Source organism: Myiozetetes cayanensis, unplaced genomic scaffold (assembly GCF_022539395.1).
Source record: "Myiozetetes cayanensis isolate MyiCay16 unplaced genomic scaffold, myiCay2020 scf17, whole genome shotgun sequence".
NCBI lineage: Eukaryota > Metazoa > Chordata > Aves > Passeriformes > Tyrannidae > Myiozetetes > Myiozetetes cayanensis.
In genome coordinates this window covers 4269989-4293150 of record NW_026087378.1, presented here as the reverse complement: position 1 = coordinate 4293150, position 23162 = coordinate 4269989, and the positions used below count along the sequence as shown (strand labels likewise).

Sequence of the window (23162 nt, the reverse complement as noted above, 5' to 3'; positions counted from 1 at the left end):
TGTGTGATTGGCGGCGGCGGCGCGGCCCCGCCCCGGCCGTGCCCAGCAGGCTGCGCTGCGGGCGGTGCCGGGCAGGCCGCGGCCATGGCGGCGGTGTCGCTGTGAGCGGGCGGGCGCGGGGCCACCATGATCATCGAGAGCGTGGACGCGCTCAAGTCCTGGCTGGCCAAGCTGCTGGAGCCCATGTGAGTGCGGTGGGGTGAGTGGGGCGGGCCGGGCGGGCAGCGCTTCCCGCGGGCCGGGCCCGGCCGAGGCTCTGCGGCCCTGCCCCGCCTGCCCCCGGGCCGGGCCCGGCGCGCCCGCAGCGCGGGACAGCCCGGGACAGCCCTGGCTCGGAGACGAGACCGGGGCCTTTTGTCCCCCAACGGACAGCGGGGCTGGGAAAGGGTCTGAAGCACCGGGAGGGGCTGAGGGAGCTGGGGGGGCTCAGCCTGGGGAAAAGGAGGCTCAGGGGGGACCTTCTGGCTCTCTCCAACTCCTTGACAGGAGGGGGAGCCAGGCGGGGGTCGGGCTCTGCTCCCAGGGAACAAGGGACAGGACAAGAGGAAATGGCCTCAAGCTGTGCCAGGGGAGGTTCAAGTTGGACGGCAGGAAAAATTTCTTCCTGGAAAGGGCTGTCAGGCACTGGAAGGGGCTGCCCAGGGAGGTGGTGGAGTCCCCATCCCTGGAGGTGTCCAGGGAGCAACTGGATGTGGCACTCAGTGCTCTGGGCTGGGTGACGAGGAGGGAATCGGTCCCAGGTTGGACTCGATAATCTGGGAGCTCTTTTCCAGCCTCAGTGGCTCAGTGTGCTTTGGCTGTGGGCTTGGTGTGTCCCCCAGCCCACCTGCCACCCTGGCTGCACTGTGGGCACTCAGTCCCCGCTGTGTGACCTCGGAGCAGAGCCCAGGGCTGGCAAGAGCCGATAAAACCAGGAATAATGTTAAATCTGTGGGAACTCATCATTTGCATCCTGCTGCTTACAGTGGGAGTGGGACTTGGTTGGAGTCAGCATGGATCCACGTTGTTTCATGCATTTTATGGCTTCTGGTAATACATCCTGGCTGCAGCGTGGTGATGGGTTTGTGCTGGCCCTGAGCTCTGCAGTGCCTGAACAGCCCCAGGTGCTGGTGGTGAAGGCACAGGAGGGGTTGGTGGGTCTCACCTGCAGCAGGAGTCTCCAGGGAGAAGCTGCTTGGTCAGTACCTGGCAGCCTTAAGGCTCCCCCAAAGTATAACCAAGACTGTATGAAGAGTTTTAAATAGGCCTTAGGACTGTTCAATTGCTGTCGTTAAGTATCAGGCCTTTGGAAGTTCTTCCCAGTTTTTCTTTCCCCTTGTTAAGCTCATGGGTCTCTCTGGGCTTTGGTCAAACCCTGCTGAAAGGCTGTAGACTGGAGGATGACTCCTGCTCTCACAGTTTCCCTGCCAGCTCCAGTCAGCCTCCAGCATTCCTTGGGCATTGGGGTGCACTGTGGGGATGGGAGGTGGAGGCTCTCTGGGCAGAGAATCAAGGGCTTGGGACAGTGGGCCCTGGCAGTCAGGGACTAAAGGGACAGTCAGGGACTCTGTAGTGACAACAGAGTGACAATATAGCCTGGCTCACCTGGAGGAGAGCACACACCTCGTGTGCTCCTGCACTGCATAATGGGATGGGAATGCCTGAGAGGGACTAACGTGTGGAGAAAGGAAAGGGAATGGTTGCGAAGTGATGGATCATCTCCTTTATTTGAAATGGAAGGGTTTTAGTCAGGGCGTGAGGGCCTCAGCACATCACACACTGTGAATGCATCACATACAGGTTATTTCTCTGTGTGTGTAAAATCTGTCAGTTTGTGGTTTCTTTGTTGTTAATTGCTCCATTTATCCTGGCTTTCAGCGGAGGTTGGATGTTGTTGCAGGGTAACTGGGAGTAGAGCTGCCTGATTGCTGCTCATTGAGGATTTTTATTTCTCTCACCAGTTGCCCTCTGTGTGGCTTTTTGCCCTTTGCTTGTTTTCTGGATTTTTTTCTTACTTTAAATTATTTTGAGGACTGTATACTTTATACTTTTCCCTTTTATTTCCATAGTTAATATTCTCAGAAAATACACAATTCCCTTTGTGAATGTTAATTTGAAAAAATAAGTCTTTAAATCATGAGTGTTTAGGTTCCTGCCCTCAGGTGATAGCTGACATCTGCATCCTCTGAGAGGCAAAACAAGGAGCTGTCACTTAATCGTGTCACACTGTTGTTCATGCTGGTTCATACCTGGAGCATATTTCTAATAGCTGAATTATGGAATCTAAAGAAATATCCCACATGAAGATTAGTGGTAGGGTGTCACTGCACAAAGTTGGTACCTTTGGCCTTTGTGAAGCCAGACAAGGGGGAGGGAGTGTGGGGAGAGAACCTGGTTGGTAACTGCTCCCTTTGGGTGTTTTATGGGATCACTGTAAATTTTGGCATGGGAGCATCCCTGGGGAGGAAACCCCAGCACGTCAGGCTGTGCAGAACTTTTCTGTGTGCCTATTGAAAATGTGATTCTGTGACGTTTTCTGAACTGCTTCATAACAATGTTTTAACCTTTAAACCCAGATAACCCTTCACAGTTCTTGTGTAGCACCTTCCCTGGTCTGTGCTCTGCCATACCCGGAGAGCCCTTGCAGGTGTGGTTGCTGGGCTGAGAGGGGGCTCAGCAGTGGGTCTCATTGTCCAAAAGAGAGGTGGTTTTCCCTCAGCAAAGCTCAGGAAGGGCAGAGGAGTGGGACCGTTGTCACGTGCGGCTGAGGGGTCACAAGGCGACTAAAATATTGGGCTCTGGTTTCAGAAAGCCCTTTGCTGGCCCCGTGGTCCCAGGGCAGCTGTGCTGGTGCTGGGTGTGAGCCCAGCACCCCAGGGGTGTTGCAGGAGCTCTGGGGGGCTCCTTGAGCAGTGACTGTCCCCACGAGGTCGGCGTCCCGCAGCACCCAAGTGTGGTTCTCCCTCTCCCCAGATGTGACGCAGATCCCTCAGCCTTGGCCAACTATGTCGTGGCATTAGTCAAGAAAGACAAGCCTGAGAAGGAGCTGAAAGCTTTCTGTGCTGACCAGCTGGATGTCTTCCTGCAGAAAGGTACAGCTCTCTCTGAGGGCTTCACTTCTCTGGGGGGGAGGACAGAGGGTGATGCACCACTGTTGCCTTCAAAATGCTTCTTGGTATCCATGAGTACTTCTTACGGAGTGTGATGGAAAAAAGATCTTGTGATTAAAAAAATAATAATCTTAAGGTGAAGTTGTGTAACTTGGACTTTTCACAGTGGGTGGGAGGAAATGCTCTGAAATGAAAGCAATTTAGTTTAAAGTGTAAGTCGTGCTGCCAGAAGCTTCTCTGACAGGTGTTTGGGCACCTTTGAAAACCTGGTCCTTGTTAATACTTCAGGCTCCTGGGGAGCTTTGCATGGCAATTTGGTTCATACTCAAGCTTCTAAACACCTGAAATTCTGATGCTCACTGGGGAAGTTATTGTGCATTTTTCATGATGTTGAACTGCTGCTGTGAATTATTTACTCTCATAAAAATTACCCTAAAGAAGTTACTGAGTGTAGCTGATGGAGTAGCTGTGGACTTGTTCCTTGATGACAAGGTCTGATTATGCTCACCCCTTAGAACAGGAGAAGTTTCTCTTGCTGTCTTTGATATACCTGATGAATTTCATTCTCTACATGTACAGCCTCAAGTCCCAAAAATGTAATTCCAGCTCCTTTAGTGGAGCTAAGGCTCATTAATCTGAGGTGCTGCTGCTGTGAGCAGCCCACCCAGCAGACTGTTTTCAGGGTCTTCACTGGTAAATGTACCCATGCCCTTGTAACAGTATTTTCTTGTGTTCTGTATCCTCAGAAACTTCAGGGTTTGTAGATAAACTTTTTGAAAGTTTGTACACCAAGAGTTACCTTCCTTCTGCTGAGCCCACGAAGGCAGAGGCAAAGCCTGCAGGGCAGGAGAAAGAAGAAGCCAAGGAGGAGGTAACGTTATTTGCTCTGCCTGCCTTTAATTTTCAAATGAGCTCTCACACATTTGTGAGGCCAAACATGAAAGAAAAATGCACTCTGTTGTGAATAATGATCTCTGTGACCTGTGTGTGTCTGAAGAGCAATAGAAGGTGACAGTTTGGACAAGAACATTTTAAATACTTTTCCAAAGCCTTCGTGTGATTGAGAGTAGTGGCACTCAGAAATCCTATTCACGTGGCCCTAGCAGTACCAGATAATAATTATTTGGAAGAGTTTGAGAGGGGGAAGCAGCAAAACCAGTCCAAAATGTTTCCAGTTTTGTATATTTTGTGAGGAATAGAAATTACTTAGAATATTTTCTGTGATGCTTAGAACCAGTGAAATATATCAGCCTCTGTAATGAAATAATTACTTTGGAAAGTGAGATAGAGTTTGTTTGCCAACAGTTCTCTCTTTTACCATGATTTTAAGTTCCATTGACAAAATTGAAAGCAATTAAGTTTTTGAGAGAAGGTGACAATTAATTGCAGAAATCTGTCAGTCAGCCAAACCTAGGTCAACCCAAACACAAGTCCTTATTTACCAGAACATCAGTCATCACATGATTTAAATTAAAGTTGCTTTTTACTTTTTTGCTCTCTTTTCTGATGTCCTTTTTTATCTGAGGTTGTGATGCACGATTTTGCTTATGGAAGTTTGTAATTTGCCACTATACAAGATTTTCACTGTAAGAACTTTCTAATCAGTTCTCAAAGTAATGTCATAGTTTATAGAAAGCCCTTTAGAGCTGCCTTCAGTTGACTTAACCAGTGCTCTGGTGGGGACAGGAGGGAGATTTGGGGGGTGGAGGGAAGTGGCAATAAGCAAAAGAAGGTATCTAGGACAGCTTTACAGGATCAGGACATTAATTAGTTATTTTGACATCAGCAAGGCCATCAGCAGATCATCAAGATCTGTCAGATAGCTCAGTGTATGGTGTGAGTCCTGCAAATGGAGGCCACAAAATAAACAACACTTAGAATTACACAGAGTCAGGGCTGCAGGGGACCCAGGTGAGATGAACCTTGTCCTGGGAGCAGGGTTGCAGGTCAGGCAAGTCTAGAGCCCTGTCAGGCCAAGTCTTGAATATTTCTACCAGTTCTCCCCAGGTAAACCTGTTATACAAGCATGTAGGAAACCTTTCTTTTTGTTTTACTTGGAAAAAAAAAATCTTTTACACTATTGCATGTCAACTTTCGTCACCAAAATTTACAGTAGCTTGTTAGCAGTGTGAAATGGCAGCAGAAGTGCAGAGTGGGTCAGTGGTTTGCAGTGGTGGTACAGCTGACAGACTTCTGAACCTGCTTTGGTAGAGGCCAGCAAGAAATGTGGCCAGTTCCACCATGAGCAGGTTTTTGCCTTAAAGCAGTTATTCAAAATGTCAACCAGTGACTTTCCTACCTGGAGAGGTGACTCCTGAGTTGTGTTCCAAGGTTCAGGAAATACCTCACTGATAGAGTTGCTAAATAAGGCAATAGAGTGTAGAAGGATCTTGGTTTTCCTGAATCCTGTTGAAAAACAAAACATCAAAGTGATTTTATCTGGAGGCATATCTGCATAAAAACCTGGAAGTTTTGAGACAAAAACCCCTCTAGTGCTTGATTACTTGTAGTGTTTCAGTATTGTGGGCAAGTAATACTTGAATATTGTTTTGTATAGGATACTGTCTATAACTTGAAGTACATTTTGATGTCACGTTCTTCATTAAAAAAAGTGATACTTGTTCTCGTTTGGTAGTTGTGTGTTAAACAGAATTTTCAAGAGTCAGTTGAAGAAGAGCGGGAGAGCAGGAAGAAGAAGTATTCCAGTCCCCAGAGGAGCCGTGGAGATTCCAGTGAGCAAAGGTTAGCTTTGAGCCACAATATTAAGATATTCATCTGTATTTGTTGTCAATATCTTTACTCGTTTTTACCTTGTAGGTAGTGATTTTAATGAAAAATAGTGATTTTTCTCCCTCATTTTCTCTGTCTGTGGTATGTTGTCTGTATACCAATCGTGTGTATGAGAACTCTTCACAAGAAGTTGGCCTCTTCCAAAAAAGATAGTATTCTTCAAATGATGATTCCTAGGAATGTCATCAGTTCCATTGTTTCCCTTGTTATATAAATGAAGAGCACTGTTGGAGGTCTGTAGGGGCTGGGGGCAGTTGTTCACACAGTGAAGATCACTTTTAAGCCTGTCCCACTCTGAGCATTGTAACTGTCTCACCTTGCCAATTCCTAGTCCTGCCCTTGCTGCTTGCCACAGACCAGTGATTCAGCTTTGAGCTTCTGTACTTGTCTGTAAGTTGGGAAATTCTGACTGGAATGTCTCACTGCCCAGATGGCTGGGAAGGGCGAGCAGTACCTTGCCTTCTTGCGAGCTTGTTTTTTAATTTGGTTCCTCCTCTCATGAACATCCTCTACATCTGTCTTTTCTAGGACCAGAGAGAAAAAGCGGGATGATGGGAAATGGAGGGACTATGACAGGTACTATGACAGGAGTGACTTGTACAGGGAGAAGTCTGGCTGGCGCCGGGGCAGGAGTAAAAGCCGGAGCAAAAGCCGAGGGTTAAGTCGGAGTCGCAGCCGCAGCAGGGGCCGGAGCAAAGACCGGGATGGCAGCAGGAGTGGTGAGTATCCAGGGTGCTGCTGCAGGAGAACATCCCATGGCAGTGCCGAGTGTGACTCCTATGTCCTCTATGCTTTAGCAGCCAGGAGGTGCCCTTGGGTAGTTGGAGCAAATTTTGAGAGCTTTGTGTTCTTGAACTTGTTAATTAAGATGCTGTTCTTCGGAGTAGAACAATTAAAGGGATTGTTTTCTTCTTTGCTAACCTCTTAATTTATCCACAGGTGTATACCCGTGGATATCAGTAGATTGTGTTTTTGAGCTGTGTGTTCTGACAAAGATGTTGATTTTTTTTTGTTGTTGTTTTTCTCCTTGTAAAGACTGAGCTTTTTGCAAATCAGTGTTTCCCTCTCTTTCACTTCATTACTGTATATTTTTAGAGGAGGTTTCTTTGCAGTGGTTACCATGTGATCATTGTTCTTTTAGGGCTAGTTCAGGTCTGTTGGAAAAGTAAGTGCCACAGATTACAGCAGATTTCAACGCACCTTGAGACCACGTTAGTTAAGGGCAAAGGTATGTTTGTTGTTTGAAAGGCTTTTGCCCTTCTCTTTCTCCTTTAAAAGAGAACTGTAATCCAGAAAAGAAAAAGAAGTAGAGGAGTGAACATGCATTTTGCAAAGAAAACATTGAGATTTCTGAAGTTAAACCCCTGTTTGCATTATATTTAGTTCTTACTCCATTGGTAAGACTGAGCTCCTTCAAGAACAGTTTAACGTGCAGAACACTGAATATTTCAGGAAATGTTGTGTATTAGCACTTCCTTGTGGCTCTGATGTGCAGAACAAACCATGAGGGCTTTATCCAACTGTTTTTTTTTAAACAGAGCACCGAGACAGAGAGAGATCAAAATACAAGAGTGAAAAAAATGATGTTGAAGGCTCATATAATCCGGTGTCCGCATCTTCCAGTAAATCCTCTGAACAGTATTCCTCTGCACAAGCTATTCCCAGCGCTGTTACTGTAGTTGCACCTGCACACCACCTTGAAAACACCACAGAGAGCTGGTCAAATTACTTCAACAATCACAGCAATCCCAGTTCATTTGGCAGAAACCCTCCTCCTAAAAGAAGATGTCAAGATTATGACGGTAACTGTTTTCCATTTCATGCGTGGTTTCAGTGTTTGTGTGACTTGTTTTTCAGGTATTCACTAAATGTGGGCAGCAAGTCACACTGCAGTGGCATGTGGCGTGCAGCTTGTATGGAAGAGGTGCAGAGATGACCTGTATCATACTGAGGACATAGCTAGTCTTACTGAAGCAGTTTGCTTATGCTGTGACAGTTGCTGGTTAAGAACATACGGATTTTGTTCACAGTTCTGTATGTGCTAGACAAATACCTCAACCACTGGCAGTCCTGCTGCAGTCTGCAGTGTGTGTGTTTAATATGAACAAGTACTTCTGACTGGCTTTTATGATGGATGCATGTAAGCTTGTATGCTTTTATGAAAGATTCTTCTAATTTGAATTATTTTGAAACCTTATCTGATAATGTAATGTTGAATCAGTGACTGCGTGCTTTCCTTATTAAGGCATTCCAGCAAAATCTGAAATTCTACAAATCACTGCGAACTTTGGGGTTGTTTTTTTTTTTCCCCTGGCAAGACACGAAATGTCCTGTTTTGCAGAGCGAGGATATTGCGTCCTTGGCGATCTCTGCCAGTTTGACCACGGAAATGATCCTTTAGTCGTAGACGAAGTTTCCTTGCCAAGCATGATCCCGTTTCCGCCGCCTCCGCCGGGACTGCCGCCGCCCCCGGGGATGCTCCTGCCGCCGCTGCCGGGGCCCGTGCGTGGCCTGAGGCTGCCGGTGCCCCCAGCCCACCCGCAGCCCCCCCCGCCCGTCGTGCTGCCCGTCCCACGTGAGTCACAGCTGCCTGTGTCTGGCACCACGTCAGGAACCAGCTGCGGTTGCTTTGCTGGCCGTTAGTGCCGGCTTGTGAACCGCCATGTCCAAACTGGGTTAAATAGGGCATGGGAGTGGAGCGAGGGGGATCTTTCAGCTCATCTCATAAGCCTGGTGGTGGTTGGGTTGGACACTGACACTTTATAGGTTTTTGTTTTCCTCAAATGCAAAAAATACTGAGATTCAATCTCCTAAGGGTTCTAATAAAGCTCCAGTGTTGGTGCTACATTATCTGCCATTAGAGAGTAATACATCATTGACACATCTAAGATCTGTTCTAGCTCAGCAGTGATCTGAGATGTTCAGCCTTTTGTGTTATCTTGCTGCACCTTATGAATTCTATGAAGAAGTAGCATATTAAGAACATGGTTGCTCTGGTTCAGTGCTCTCTGTTCCAGGGACACAATACATGCTGTGATGGTTGTGTCCAATAGCAGCAGCTTTGGGATGAGAAATAATTTGATACAGGATTAACCCTAACCTTTGCACGAAGCCTTTAGTGGTTCAACTGACTTGCAGTGAGAGATCTGACAGTGCTCAGAATGGACTGTGTAGTGTCACTTGGGGTCCTTTTCGACATACACTCAGTAAGAATGTCTGTGTGGTACATGAGGTAATCAAAGCACAACCAGCTAGAGAAATTCCTTGTCTGAGAATGCCTCTTGCCCTGCAGTTCCTGTTTCAGAACTGTAGTCTAAATTACGTTGATCTGATCTCTTGCTCTGAGCAAGCCTTGGCTCCCCATGGCAGAGCTGAGGGAGGAGCTGCTGTAGTTCATGCAGCTCTTGCACTAACAAACCTCTGGGGAAGAAAAGACACTTTTTTGCTTTTCCCTTAGAGCACTGTCTTTTCTGGAAAGGGGAAAAGGTGTTGGAATCAGAGTAACTTACCTGAACAAGCTTCTCAATTCACTGTTATTGTAGTGGGATTGAACATATTTACTACCCTGACCTTACTGGAAGCAAAGCATAAACAAATGGCATTGAATTGTTTGCACGTTTTGTCTGTGAGCTGTCAGTGTGTGATTGTGTGATCTGTTCTGTGGTGCTGTTGTAGGACCACCTTTAACGCAGTCCAGCTTGATAAATAACCGTGACCAGCCGGGGACGAGCGCAGTGCCCAGTCTGGCACCCGTGGGAGCAAGGCTGCCTCCTCCTCTGCCCCAGAACCTGCTCTACACAGTGTCAGAACGTAAGCAAATGTCTCTTGGTTGAAATCTGTTGGAATGTAACAATTGCAAAATTCCTGTGCTGATGTGTGATTAGAAGTTACCATCTGTCTTCCTCCAGTATGTACAAATCTAAAAAGAAGTCTGATGGGTCTCTCTGGGTCAGCCCTTCATCCATTGCAGTGTGGAATGGCAGCAGTGCTCTGTCACAGTGTGAGGGAAGAGCGCTGTGGGGAGCTTCCTTTGGGTTTCATGTGCTCACAGCAGTCAGAGGGTTGCATAAGAAAGGGGTCCTTTCATCCTCAAACTGTTCAGTAGGATGTTAGTAGGCAAAAGATGGATCTGGAAACCTGTAATTGCTGTTTAACTTAGGTTTTATTCCTCTCCAGTTTATGCTACTACATATGAGATATTTTTTTTTCCAGTTATGTATCACAATAGTCTGTACAGTCTTCATAAACATCAGTACTTTCTTTCTATTCTTTTTCCAGAGTCAACTTAGTTCTAGTTTTCTATCTTAAAGTAGATGGCTTTCACTGGACATGTCTATCTTTCTTAACAGAGCTCAAAGTTTTAAAAAGTGGGTTTTACGAGGGAAAGTAGCAAAATACCTGGAGAGTCCTAGATTGTTTAGTTTAGTTTAACACAGTTTTACACAGTAAAGCTTATTTCTTTAGTAATGAAAGGATTAATGGCATTTTCATATTCTATATGAGCAAAATAAGATAATTGAATGTCAGTGGTTTATAATATTCTCATCTGGGGTTTTTACAATAAATATTCTGGATTTTATTCAAAGGAAGGCTCTAGTTCAGTTCATGATCCGTGTCATCATCTTTGTGACTTCCATGCTTTTCAGAACTTCAGTCACTCAAACTTCTTGTTCAACAATCCCCAAGTGCTGTCAGGTGTTTAGGTGTCACCATCTGATCCTTTCAGCTCCAGAACTTCTGATGTGTGATTCTGCCTGTTGTAGGTCACAGGGCATCACAGTAATTCTGTTCTCCAGAACTGCTGTGGAGATTCTCATGTCCTGTTCTTGGACTGCTGTGGTAATAACTGCTGGCTGCCCTCTTACAGTCAAACCATGTGCCAAATCGGGGAGGAGGAACTTGTAGTTCAGCTCCTTCAGGGTTAGTGAAAGTTCTTGGCAGAGCCTGAAGCTGTAAAACATCAGTGTAGGTATTCTGGGGCATCTGTTTAAAATTGTAGGGTTGTCTTTGTTGCTGTGAAATAAGGAGCTGAGATTTAGAGGAGTTCACATCTATTAGGTCCCCTTTTGCAGGCATTCATTCTGTTCCAGGATGTGCTGTGTTTCTGTGGAGGCTCTTCATAGACTTCATTCATTCTAGTTTTTGTACAGCTTTTCTTTTTTTGTGGAAAAATCCATTGTCCTTGATTTGGACCTTGGGCTGGAGGAACAATAGCAGTCAATTCTGTCATCTTGTGTTCTCATGGTGCCCCCTTCTGATGAAAATGATCATTCCTACCTTACCTGGGATAGGCAGCTGATCTCACTCTTACATAAAGTAAGAGAATTCAGTAGGTAAGTATTAGTCCCATTACCTTACTTCTCAACTTCCTTTGATTGGAATTATTTAAATATGTTCTTCCCTCAGAATCCTTTTCTGAAGTGAGCTAGATCGTTGGGCAGCAAAGACTGAAAATCTCTGCATCTTAGGCCCTGCAGTATAAATGTCCAAATCAAACCTTGTGTTGCTCCCCTTGAAACCCTGCCAGACACTGTGCAGGTTGTCACACAGATACCTTGGGCCTTTCCAGTCAGTGGATCAGCAGTACTCAGTGTTGTGACCTGTGTGCTTTGGACAAACAGTACCAGATTAAAAACAGAATTAAACCAGATTAAAGATAGGCTGGGTCCAGGTGAGGGTTTGAAATGGCTGCACACGTTGGCTGTACCACCTCTCTTTCCTCTTCATCCGAAACAGCTTCCGACTCTTGGACATCCATGCATTTCCTTAAAGGAAAATTAACCCCGAGTCTTAAACTCATTTGAAAAATCCTGTCATTTCTCTCCTTTTTTTGTAGATACATATGAGCCAGATGGCTATAACCCCGAAGCTCCTAGTATTACCAGTGCTGGTAGATCTCAGTATCGGCAGTTCTTTACAAGAGCACAAATGCAGCGTCCAAATCTAATTGGCCTAACATCTGGGGAGATGGATACAAATCCTCGAGGTAGGAAGGGTTTCTGGTCATTGCTGTTGCTATTTTTGTCCAAGACCGTCAACATTTTTCCCTGTTTTCAGGCTGAAAGCACTACTTTTTCTCACTGCTCTTAATGTTTCAGAGCAATTTTTGGACATTTCTACCTTTTTGAAGGTGCTAATATGACCATATTAAAGTCAAAGCAGCCTTTTTGGTTAAAAATAACCACTTGCTGGGGATGTTACAAGGGTTTTGTTGGTTGGTTGGGTTTTTGTTCCTCCTTAGCCTGTGAAGGCACTTTCCACATGCTGGGAGCTCCTAGAAAGAAAAATGGTGCCTAAAGATGGCTTTGGCAGCACAGTCTGCAGATTGCTTTTGATTAGCCAAGGGCACGGAGGTGATGATCACAGTCCTTGCCTGGGCTGTTGTGGTAGTGAAGAGGGGAACTGTCATGGCATGTTTTGGTGCTTGATGGTCTGACTCTGTCAGCCAGGTGTTCTCTCTGAATGAACATTGCAGGTAGCATTCCAATTCTCCCAGCCCATGGGAATCCCAGTCTGCACTTAAATAATTCCTAACTCCTACCTGAGTGGATGTGGGTGTAGTCTCTTAGTGACATGTACAGAAATATCTTTTAGGGAAGAGAACAAGTCAAGGCTCTTTAAAGAAAGTTTAGTTCTGGCAGCAAAACTTTCTTTCTCCCTCCTGTTTTTCCTGCCCTGATCCTTGAAAGCAAAGATGTTAAATTTTGATGTTTGTTGTTACACTTCAATGTTTCTTAATCAGTAGCTAAGAAAGATTTTTTTTTTCAGTATTTCTTTCCAGTGACTCATCCTGTAAAGAATATAGTTAAATATTATTGCAGAAATTGCTGTTAACATTTTTGTCTTAATGGCTGTCACAGAGGCAGGATTGGGGCTTTATTGCTGCCCCTCAGGCTCTCTGAGAGCCCATTCCAGGGCTAAGCTGGGCTGAGTGGTCAGTGGTGGGGCTTCACACCACTTGTTTTATTGTCTTTGTCACAGGTGGAAAAGGTTTGCTCTCAAATCATCCTCCAAAGTGAGATCAAAGCCAGGCCTGGAAATGCCCAGTCTGTTCTCACCAGTGTAACCAGCAGAGCTCTGGCTGATATAAAAACTATAGAAATTGCTGTATAACTCAGACTTCTTTTTAGGAGTTGAATATTTGGCACAGACAGGAGACTAACAGCAAGGGCATACTCTTGCAAAGGTTATATATAACTTTCTAGCAAACTTTATGTTGGTTAGAAGTTGCTTCAAACTTTAGATCTAATGTCTCAGAGAGCGTAATAGTTGTATTTAATTAACAGTTTGTTGCTGAAGCCTGGTGGAGGGCTGGCAAGGGGAGAGCAGTGGAAGGCATGGGTTCTTCATTGCTTTTACCCTGTCAGGGGTTCATACAGGGAAAGTTGGTTGTTTATTCAGCCCCTGCCCCCTGCTCTAAACTGAAGCCTGGGAACCCAGCCTCGGCTGTTTACCTCCATTTCTGTTTTGTTGGGATTTGGTTGGGTTGGTTGTGGGTTTTTTCCCCCTCTCATTTTCCTGTAGAATTTGAATTTTCAGTACCTGAAAGATGAAGTTATAGCTTTGTTCAAGCTAATATTAACCTTAAAGGTCAAAACCTTATCCCTCCCGGCTGGACTGTGTTTGTTACCCTCAGGATGTTTAGTTAGGCTAGGGATTGATCTGGGAATAACTTCAGAAACAAAACTGACCAATTTGGTAAAGTCTTCCTAATGTTTATGTTTTTAACCTCAGTCATGTTTTCCTGTGTAAGGCAAAGCTTTTCCACGTGTGCTGGAATAACACAGGCCTTTTTCCTTCCATTCAGCTGCCAATATTATCATCCAGACTGAACCTCCCATTCCCATTACGAATAACAGCAGCAATGTCACTAGAGTTGTCCTGGAACCAGACAGCAGGAAAAGATCTCCAAGTAACATGGAATGTCCACCGCTGAAGAAACCCTGGCTGGGAAAGTAAGAATTAGCTGGAATTAATGGGAATGCACTTGATTGCTGTCAGTGCTGGGAACATTGCTGTTCACCACTCTCTGTAACTGGAGTGGTTGGGTCAGAAAATCTGTGTCCACATAATATGGTGCCTAAACATTGGGTGGTGGGGAGAGCTCTTCTTTATTAGTGTGCAGAGAGTTTACTTTTCAGGGGAAAAATGTGTGTTAACATTTGCTGCCTTACTTAGGGACACCTGTGCCCACCTGAACTGCTGCTGTTCTCCTTTTCTCTAGGCAAGCAAATAACAACCAGAACAAGTCAGGGTTTTTGAAAAAGAATCAGTATACGAATACAAAATTAGAAGTTCGAAAAATTCCACCAGAATTGAACAATATTACTCAGCTCAACGAACACTTCAGCAAATTTGGAACTATTGTAAACATTCAGGTAAAACCAAAGTTCAGTTTTATGTCTGTATATGGGTATTTTATTTTTCCCAAGGCCTGCTGGAATAATTGCATGTTTTCCATGAGATTTCTTAATGGAGGCTAACTGGGAGAGGAGTAATCAAGTTCAAAGAAACCTTTTCTTCGTCTACTGTGTATTATTATCTTAATTCTGTAAAAGTATGTTGGCTTTTGCCTTCATGAGTCCTTACTACATTTGAAAGACTGACAAGTTTAACAGTGTCTAAACCAACTCATGTGTTTGAAGAACTTGCATATAACTTTTGAAAGAGATAATCTGACAGTTTGTCTTGTATGATAGTCTTACAGTATTTCATAGTCAGGATTTTGGCAAAGATGGTACAGGAGATTCTTTATCTGCATCAGTTTGTTACCACTTGGCATCCTAGAACTGGTTCCAACTCAGTGGTGTCTCTTATCCTGTAGGAATGGGAAAAGTACTAAAAGCAAAGTTACGTGGTTAAAATAACATTTAATTTCCATTTATTTTTCTAGAATAAACAGTGGCCTCTTAAATCTCAGTTACAGGTCTAAATAAAAGACACATACCTGGGAAGCCTCTGTATTTCTTAAGTGGATAGTTTTCTGTCTTAGCCCAAAAGATACCTTGGTGCTTTCTACACCTCTGTAATGAAATAATGCATTTCAAACGTGCTCTCTGAATCATTGCACTAGGAAGTCCAAGATACTCTTTTATTACTGTGATACTAATGTTTAGAGAAAGAGTCTTACTCAAGACTCTGAGGTACTGCTGCTTTGAGGGTGTGCTGAGATTGTGCACCCTCGGGCAGCGCTCACCTGCGGGGGGGTTGGAATAAAGAGCCTTTGGGTCAGCATCAGGGTCTCATCAGCCATACCCCAGTGGCACTGCACACTGCTCTGAATGTGATACTGTTGGTGGAGGAGTCTTTATTTATTTATTTTACTGTGTATAGGCTTTGCTGCAAGGACATGTAACGTTTGCCAAAATGTACTTGGCTTTAATTACATAGAGCGTCCTACCCGTGTTTTGAGCTGTTAATACACTGAATGTCCCACTCATGGTTGCAGATTATTTATAGATGGGTTTGCTGCCAGTTGAGATGTTTCCTTCCTTGAGAAATAATGCATTTATGAACTTTTGCTTTAGGTTGCTTTCCAGAACGACCCTGAAGCTGCTCTCATTCAGTACCTGAGTAATGACGAGGCGAGGAAGGCGATTTCCAGCACGGAGGCGGTGCTGAGCAATCGGTTTATCCGGGTGCTGTGGCACAGGGAGAGTGAGCAGCAGCCCACATTGCAGCAGCAGCAGCCAAACCCCCCCCAGGCCCTCCATCACCAGCTACACCTCCAGCAGCAGGCCCTGGCCACGCAGCCCGCCGTGACCGTGCACAGCAACCTGTCCAAGGTACGTGCTGTCACGGAGGTCAGCAGCGTTCCAGAGGGACTGCTGCTGCAGGAAAGCAGAATATCTAATCTTCATATTTCAATATCTGGATACACAGGTGATGAACAAACCCCTGGCATCTGGTGCCTATGTCCTTAACAAAGTCCCAGTGAAACGGCGCCTCGGAGCAGCGGGTGGGAGCCAGCCCGAGCTCAGCCAGCCCGGGCCTGGGGTGGAAGAGTCTCAGGTATGTTTGAAAACCAACCATGGTCATGTCCTGTCAACTGGGAAGGACTTGTGAATCATTCCTACTTGGTTCTATTAATTTTCACTAACGTTCCGTGCAGCCACAGTCGGTCACTTCTCCCTCATTTCATCGGCTGTTTACATGAAATAGGGACAATGATTTTAGGAACAAAGTATCAGTATTTTAAATAGCATAAAATATATTTGGCAGTACTTCATAGTAAACAAATCTGAGAGCCTGTATGTGAGATCAGCTTTTTGTTGGCAAATCTATCGGCTTTCAGTGATTTTTGAGTTTATGCCGTGCTTTAACAGCAGTGCTAAAGCTTAGAGACTCCTTGTGCCCAGAATTCAAGCTGATACAGTTTAATTTGTACTGATACCAAAGTGCAGCATGTGTTCTGGACCGTAGAGAAGTCCTTTTAAGAAAGGAAGCATGGAGTTGCTTTTGCTGCTTCATTTGATCAGAAAGTGTGATGTTAGGCTGTGACTGTGAAGCTAAAACTAAGGCAGATGGAAGTCATCACCTTCAGTGGTGTCCTAGTAGGAATCAGGATGCAGAGGGAGTCTGGCATGGAGAAGGACAGTATCTTTTGCAGAAATCCTTTTAACTAGACTGATGTCTTTATCTATGTGTTTTAATTGCCTTGGTCTTTGTGACTCATCGTACAAATCTGGACATTTGTGTTGTTATATGTCCCTCTGAAGTTTCTCATTGGTGTATCAGAGTCACTTCAAGCTATTCCATGTTTTAGTGTGTGTGTTTTTACTGTTTCAGATATTTCCTACTTCTACAAGCCACTCAAAAATGGTTTACAGTTCTCCAAATTTAAAGACATCCCTGAAGTCTGGTGCAGGGTCTAAACCTCACGATGTGCAAGAAGCCCTTAAAAAAAAACAGGTACTCTTGATGGCTGACTGACAGTGTCATGAGCAAAGTGCTTTAAATGCGAGGTTTGATGGGCACCTGAAACCTCAGTGCTGCTGTACAGCTTTCTGCATGGGTGTGGGCTTTGTCATCGTTATGGGACTGTCCTGCAAACACACACTGGGGCTAATCATGGGTGGAGTGTCCTTTTGGGGTGTCTAACTTGACACACTTGGCTGTGTGGAGTGTTCTGGAGGCATTTCTCAGATTTCCATCTCTGCAGGTATGAGACACTTGAATGACAACATAGGGTATGTTTCTTAAAAGGTGTCTGAAGGGGGCAAAAAGTAAAGTACTTCAGAGCAAGAAATTACCATTTTTTTATTGGATCAGCTATACTTTGTACTTTTGCATTTTGCAGACAGTAGTTTTTGTTGTGGATTTCACCTCCATAGCTTGAAGAGGACAATATGATTTGTATGAATACGTAGAATGCTAAGCTGCTTTTTACTGATAGAAAGCGTTTTTTCCTCATATAGGAGGCAATGAAACTCCAACAAGACATGAGGAAAAAGAAGCAGGAGATGTTAGAAAAACAAATAGAATGCCAGAAGGTAAGTCTGGAATGTCTCTAGTAAATACATTCTGATTTTGTAGATACCTATCTGTTCAGGGCTGTTTTTCCTGGAATTTAATGATCCTGCACTTCCATTATTGCATAGATGTTGATATCCAAGCTGGAGAAAAACAAGGCCATGAAACCAGAAGAGAGAGCAGAAATTATGAAGACCTTAAAAGAACTAACAGGAAAAATATCTCAGTTAAAGGATGAATTAAAAACTTCATCTGCAACCTCCACGCCATCCAAATTGAAGTCCAAGACAGAGGTATTTCTTGTGCAACACAGTTGCCTGCTTGTCTTTTGTAACTGTTTCTAATAATATGTCTTAAAAATGCAGCAACATTAGATCAAAACACTGGCAAGCAGTATTTTAATGTGAGTGATAACTATGGATGAGCAAGCCGTGGTTTAAGGAACTCCATGACCTAGTTTTGCTTGTAGTTCATTCACACTTGTTCCAGTTCTAAAGCAGAGGATTCTGGTTCCTTCAAAAAATGGTGGGGACAACACACACACACAATTAGAACAGATGGAATTTAGAGGAAAGCGTGGCTGTCGTGTCCTGATCTGTCTGTACCACTCACATCAACATGTTGCTGAAGTAGAATAAAACATTTACAAGCATGCATTACACTTCTGCCCTTCCCTCCTGTTTTCTCTTCCTGCCCCTTTTCCTCCCAGGCACAGAAGGAACTGTTGGATGCAGAGCTGGATTTCCACAAGAGGCTGTCCTCTGGAGAGGACACGACTGAGCTGCGGAAGAAGCTCAACCAGTTACAGGTGGAGGTGAGCTGGTGTGCACTGGTGCTGTGAATGAATTGCTGAGGTATCAGTGCCTCGGATCCCCTCACGGTGCGGGTGACTGTGCTCTCTCCCCAGGCTGCCCGGTTAGGAATCTTGCCTGTTGGTCGAGGAAAGACAGTGCCAGCCCAAGGAAGAGGCCGGGGCCGGGGCCGTGGGGGCAGAGGAAGGGGCATGTTGAACCACATGGTGGTGGATCACCGGCCTAAAGCACTCACTGTTGGAGGCTTCGTTGAAGAGGAAAAAGATGAATTGTTACAGCACTTCTCTGTAAGTGTGAGCTGTAAATTAATACATGTGTTTCCTTTCCTCCTGCAGAATTAAAGCTCTGCTTAATAGGATACCAACAAAAATGAGCTTTTGACCAAAAATACAAGTGCTGCAATATTGCTGAGCGATGCAGCTGAGAGTCTACTGGCTCTCGCTTTTCTGTCCAAGAAATCAGATCTCAGTACACTTGAGTACTGCAAGTGTAGCCCATGATGATCGTGGGTTTGGAGGAGAATATTACTGCTGGTCCTAATGAACTTTTCTCTCACAGAAATTTGGAGATATTGAAGACCTTCAAGAAGAGGATTCCCCATTAAGTGTTGTTCTGACTTTTAAGTCTCGCTCAGAAGCTGAGAATGTAAGTGGAATCATGGGTATATTTTTTTCACATACCTAAGATAAGAATTTTTAACTGCTGATGTTCTACCTTTGTATTTTAAAATTTCGGAGGCTTTGATCCCCCAGTTTGAGCTCGCTAGTATTTGGTGCTGCTGCAGGTAGTGCCACAGAAAGGGAGGTACCACCTGAACAGTGACACAGGGCTTTGGCTGGTAAAGGCTCTGTGTCCCCATCCCATCAGAGCTCTGCTCATCCCCTTTACATTGCAAGGGCGGGAGCAGCGTTTGGCAGATTTGGGTGTGAGTGAAGTTGCTCTCAGAAGACTGATTGTGGTTTGTGTATTTGAGATCTTCAAATGTGCCTCTGCACCTCATGCACTGGATCTGGCTTGTTGGTGATACTAAAAGTTCTTTACTCGATCCTCTCGCTGAAACTCTTTCCGTTTAAACACGACTCAGGCTGCTAACCAGGGATCCCGGTTCAAGGACCGACGGCTCCAGATCTCATGGCACAAACCCAAGGTACCTTCTGTGTCCACAGAAATTGAGGAAGAGGAGTCCAAGGAAGAGGTATGAAAATCTGTTAATAACCTGATCATTCTTCCTGGAATCTAATAGCTCAGAGCTCTTAGGGTACAGTCTTCTGTGTGCTGAAGAAATTGTGTAAAAGATGTTTTTGTAAACCAGGAACTGAACTGGGTTTGAATAGTCAGGTACATTTCCCACATTTTAAAATGGGGAAAAGGGAAAGGAAAAAAAAAGGCAGACACTTTGTGGATGGTATGTTGATTTGTCAGTGATGATGATGATGGCTCAGGTTCTGTGTGCAGGCTGCAAAGCACTGACTCTGGTTAGTGCTCCACTGTAGGAAACACTGTGTCTGTTCTTCCCTGTACTTCAGAAGTTAAGCTTTTAAAGGTTTTTCTGTTGAGGCACTTAACAGGAACCTTCTTTGGGAGGGGCGTGGGTGGTGGTTTATTCCATCTTCCTCTGAAGCTTTGCTCTCTTTCCCTTTCCTGAGTGGAGGCTGCCATTCTTCCCCTAAAACTGATTAGGTGTAGTTGTGCACGTCTGTGAGACAAACAGTAACAAACACCACATCAAGGTACAAGTACAGCTGAGGCTGTGTGGTGTGATGTGTCCCAGGGCACAGCGTGGAACTTGTGTTTAAAAGTCCACTTTTTTCTTCCTCCAGGAGACTGAAACCTCAGATTTATTTTTGCACGAAGATGATGATGATGATGATGAAGATGAGGATGAATCCCGTTCTTGGAGAAGATGAAACTTGATGTTGGAAATGTATAATTTTAGGAATATAGTTCAAGCTGCATCTTTTAAACGTTTATTTAAGGAAGTTGATGAGCCAAAAAAAGCTTTACTTTCCTTTCAAACCACAAGATTTACCATGAGCAGAGTTTGATAAGAGAACATGTGGGACATAGAGCTGTGAGACTGAGCTATCCAAAGGCCCAGGAACTTCTTACAGGATTATCAAACTCACCAAGATGGTGATTTTTTTTTTCTATTTAAGAAGGATAAAAAGAGAGAGGGGGGGAAAATTAGTATTTTCTTGTCCTCTTTTGTGTCACCTGTATTAACCTTGTTTTGGGTTTTTTATAATGTGATTGGTTTGTTAGTTTATAATTCAAAAGTTATTACAGGTTTTATTTAGCAATATTATGGGGTTAGGGTAAAGACAAACTTTCATTAAATATTATGAAAGAAAAACTGGCCTCATTTGCTCGTTGAAAAAGGGTAGCATTTTGTTTCCTACCGAGTCTCTTATAGTAGGAATTATTTGTACCTAGGTTCATAAATCATTTATTTCAGTATGTTTGACAACCATGCAGTCTCTATGTTGTGCTGCTTTTCATGGGAGAAGGTAAAAGAAACAATTTAACAGGGTATTGCTATAACATTGTCCAGTTCACTCTGTTTCTTCAAATTCTGCTTCACAGAAAACATCAGCAGGGACACATTGGAGTGGATTTTCACTCCCTCTCGATTTCCTTCTGTAGTTCCAGTGTAAGGCTCAGTGTAAGTCAGACTGTTTGTTTACTACACTTCAGTATTCATGAGCAGGAATGGAAGGAATTCCAGACTCCCTCAAAAGCAGCTAACCTGGCCCCAGCCAGGAGCAGCTCCCTTCCTCTCCCTGTTCCCAGCTGTCTGTTCCAGGCAGAGCCCTGCAGTGTTCAGCCCACAGGACCAGGCTGTCCTGCTGGGCTCCAAACCAGGGATGAGCGTCCCGAGGGTGTTCAGAGCTGGGTCTCCAAGGGGATTCCCTCATGGCCAAGGGCAGTTCTTTCAGACATGTTGAGCTGAACTCCATTCTCAATTGCCTTATTTGACCCCCTAGGAATGGGGTGTGTGCTGGTGGGATGCAGGTAACCAGGTCAGGGACCTGAGCCAGGTGCTGTACCTGGTACCAGGGTCATGACCGGGTCACCTGGCAGCACCTTCCCTGCCTGTCCACTGGTCCTGGCCGCTCCTCAGTGCAGTTTATGTACATTTCTACACAAAATAAACACCATGTCAGTGCACAGTTCTCTTCTCTCTTGAGTGATCACCAGTGTATTCCCCAGGGACTCCTGATGAGTATCCACCCCACCCTTCCCTGCCTGTGGCTCTGAGTGTGGCCACGGGCAGATGCTGAGCACCCTCTGGGGTCACAGCCCTGCTGACTCTGTATCCTTGAGTGGTGGGGTATCAACCCATATAATGTCCTGTTTCCTGTCAGTTGAAGGGAACATCTCCAGTATTCTGTCCCGTTCCACACCTCACCTTTTCTTAGAATTGGGACTGAGTCTAAATTCCAGGCATGAAGAAACAAGGTGAAGCCCACCCCCCCTATACTTAGAAGAATGTCTTGCTCTTCTCCCTTCATCTCTAAGGATTTTAATGTCTGTGGCACAGTGTGTATCTTGAAAAATCCATTGCAGCAAACATGTCCGAGTCCTGACAACTTAAAAAATGAGAGAGGGATCAAAAGGATTTATATATTTTTTTGTACAGAGCTTTTTCTTAAACTGTATAATTTTGTAAATATTTTGCTTTTTTTTGTGTACTAAAACTACTGGCGTATAGATTTCAATAAGAATTGTTGTATTTTTGTATTTGGAAAATGAAAATTACAGTGGATTAATTAAGCTGTAAGCAAATTGCAGTAGCCTTCGACACACGTGGAATGGATTCCTTTTCATATGGTTTTAGCTCTAAAGTGACACTGGGTGGCCTCTGTTTTTCCAGGGGGCAGTGCTGGGGAAGAGGAGAGGAGTGAGGGCTGGAGCTTTATTTAATGGCTTTGAGAGCTTCATACAGTTAATTTTGCCTTCACAGTACCCGTGGCAGGCTGGCCCAAGTCCCTGGTGCCATCCCAAAGGTGGCTGGTGCCTGTGGGGCGGGCAGTGCCCCCGAGCCTGGCTGTGCCCAGGGGGCAGCAGGGCTGCGACTGGCTCAGAGGGCTGGAGCAGGAGGAGGGGGCTGTGTGAAACTGGCCTGTCTTCTGCCACAGTGTGTGGACCCCCCTATGGTTTAGGGCATGCTGAGCTCTCCTGGAGTGGTTTGGTTTGGATTCCATAGGCAGCAGGGCAGTACAGCTGAGTTTATTTCATGGCGGCGATGCTTTATTGGGGAATTCACGTGTACCTTGGGCAAAACACAACCCGCAGGGTGCCCGTGTGCCCCAGGCAGGCGTGATTCCCTGTGCCAGCCTGAGCGGGGGGACAGACAGTGAGGGTGGGCAAAGCAAGTCACTGTGGGAGGAATTCCCTCCCTTTCCTTGCTGACTTAACCTGAGCAAAATAAACAAAACCATCTCCAGAGCTGACAAGGTAAATCTGCAACCTGGCACCTGCTTGTGAAAGCACCACTTTAACAAAATCATGTGAAAAGGAACAAAGCTCCTCTTGGTGTATAGTAACCTTGTACTATAGTTTTTACAGATTGTGAACTTGTGTAATAGGATAATAGGAGATATTGATGAATTTCTAACTGTTTATACATTGAAATTCATATATGTAATGTTTGTTTTATTGATTACAAGCTGAATTTCTAAGATGCATGTTGACTTTTTTGCAATAAAGATATACTGTGGAATGGTTCAAGATTTAGAAAAGACAAAATTCTAACTGAAATAAATTGGAAGCAGAACCATTCAAAAAAATTACAACTCTCACAAAAAGAGTGTTATCACTTCTTTTGGGGGAAGCGGATGTGTGAAGGGGGATTTATGTGTGTGGAATTTGTGTGCAGGATTGGTTTATGTTGGAGCTGGGAGATGAATCTTTCTGGTATCTCAGTGCTCTGGAACAGAAGGAGTTAAGACAGGTAAAGGGGTGTGGGGAGGAGGCAGGGTGGAGGTTGTTTGACATT

General features: G+C 44.8%; 1 protein-coding gene across 3 annotated transcripts; it reads left to right on the top strand.

Moving 5' to 3' along the window:
- Nucleotides 1–60: 60 nt before the first annotated feature.
- On the top strand, nucleotides 61–22894 carry RBM27 (RNA binding motif protein 27). 3 transcript variants are annotated; one of them, XM_050312040.1, is made up of 22 exons: nucleotides 61–185; nucleotides 2953–3071; nucleotides 3836–3960; nucleotides 5725–5831; nucleotides 6408–6598; nucleotides 7021–7107; nucleotides 7418–7681; nucleotides 8221–8454; nucleotides 9555–9689; nucleotides 11716–11865; nucleotides 13687–13834; nucleotides 14104–14257; nucleotides 15407–15664; nucleotides 15762–15890; nucleotides 16668–16790; nucleotides 17297–17371; nucleotides 17480–17644; nucleotides 18061–18165; nucleotides 18259–18450; nucleotides 18722–18808; nucleotides 19248–19358; nucleotides 19984–22894. In XM_050312040.1, the coding sequence occupies exons 1-22, from the start codon at nucleotides 127–129 to the stop codon at nucleotides 20068–20070; spliced, it is 3105 nt and encodes a 1034-aa protein (XP_050167997.1). In that variant the 5' UTR covers nucleotides 61–126; the 3' UTR covers nucleotides 20071–22894. The 3 variants fall into 3 exon arrangements, with proteins under 3 accessions (XP_050167997.1, XP_050167995.1, XP_050167996.1); XM_050312038.1 differs by lacking the exon at nucleotides 7021–7107; XM_050312039.1 differs by lacking the exons at nucleotides 7021–7107; nucleotides 11716–11865.
- Nucleotides 22895–23162: the final 268 nt, after the last annotated feature.

Excerpts from the sequence above, each read along its gene's own strand:
- RBM27 (XM_050312040.1), top strand. The coding sequence starts at position 127 with ATGATCATCGAGAGCGTGGACGCGCTCAAGTCCTGGCTGGCCAAGCTG. Across the intron at positions 3,961-5,724 it reads AAGAAGAAGCCAAGGAGGAG|TTGTGTGTTAAACAGAATTT; the intron begins GTAACGTTATTT and ends CTCGTTTGGTAG. Across the intron at positions 16,791-17,296 it reads AAGCCCTTAAAAAAAAACAG|GAGGCAATGAAACTCCAACA; the intron begins GTACTCTTGATG and ends TTCCTCATATAG.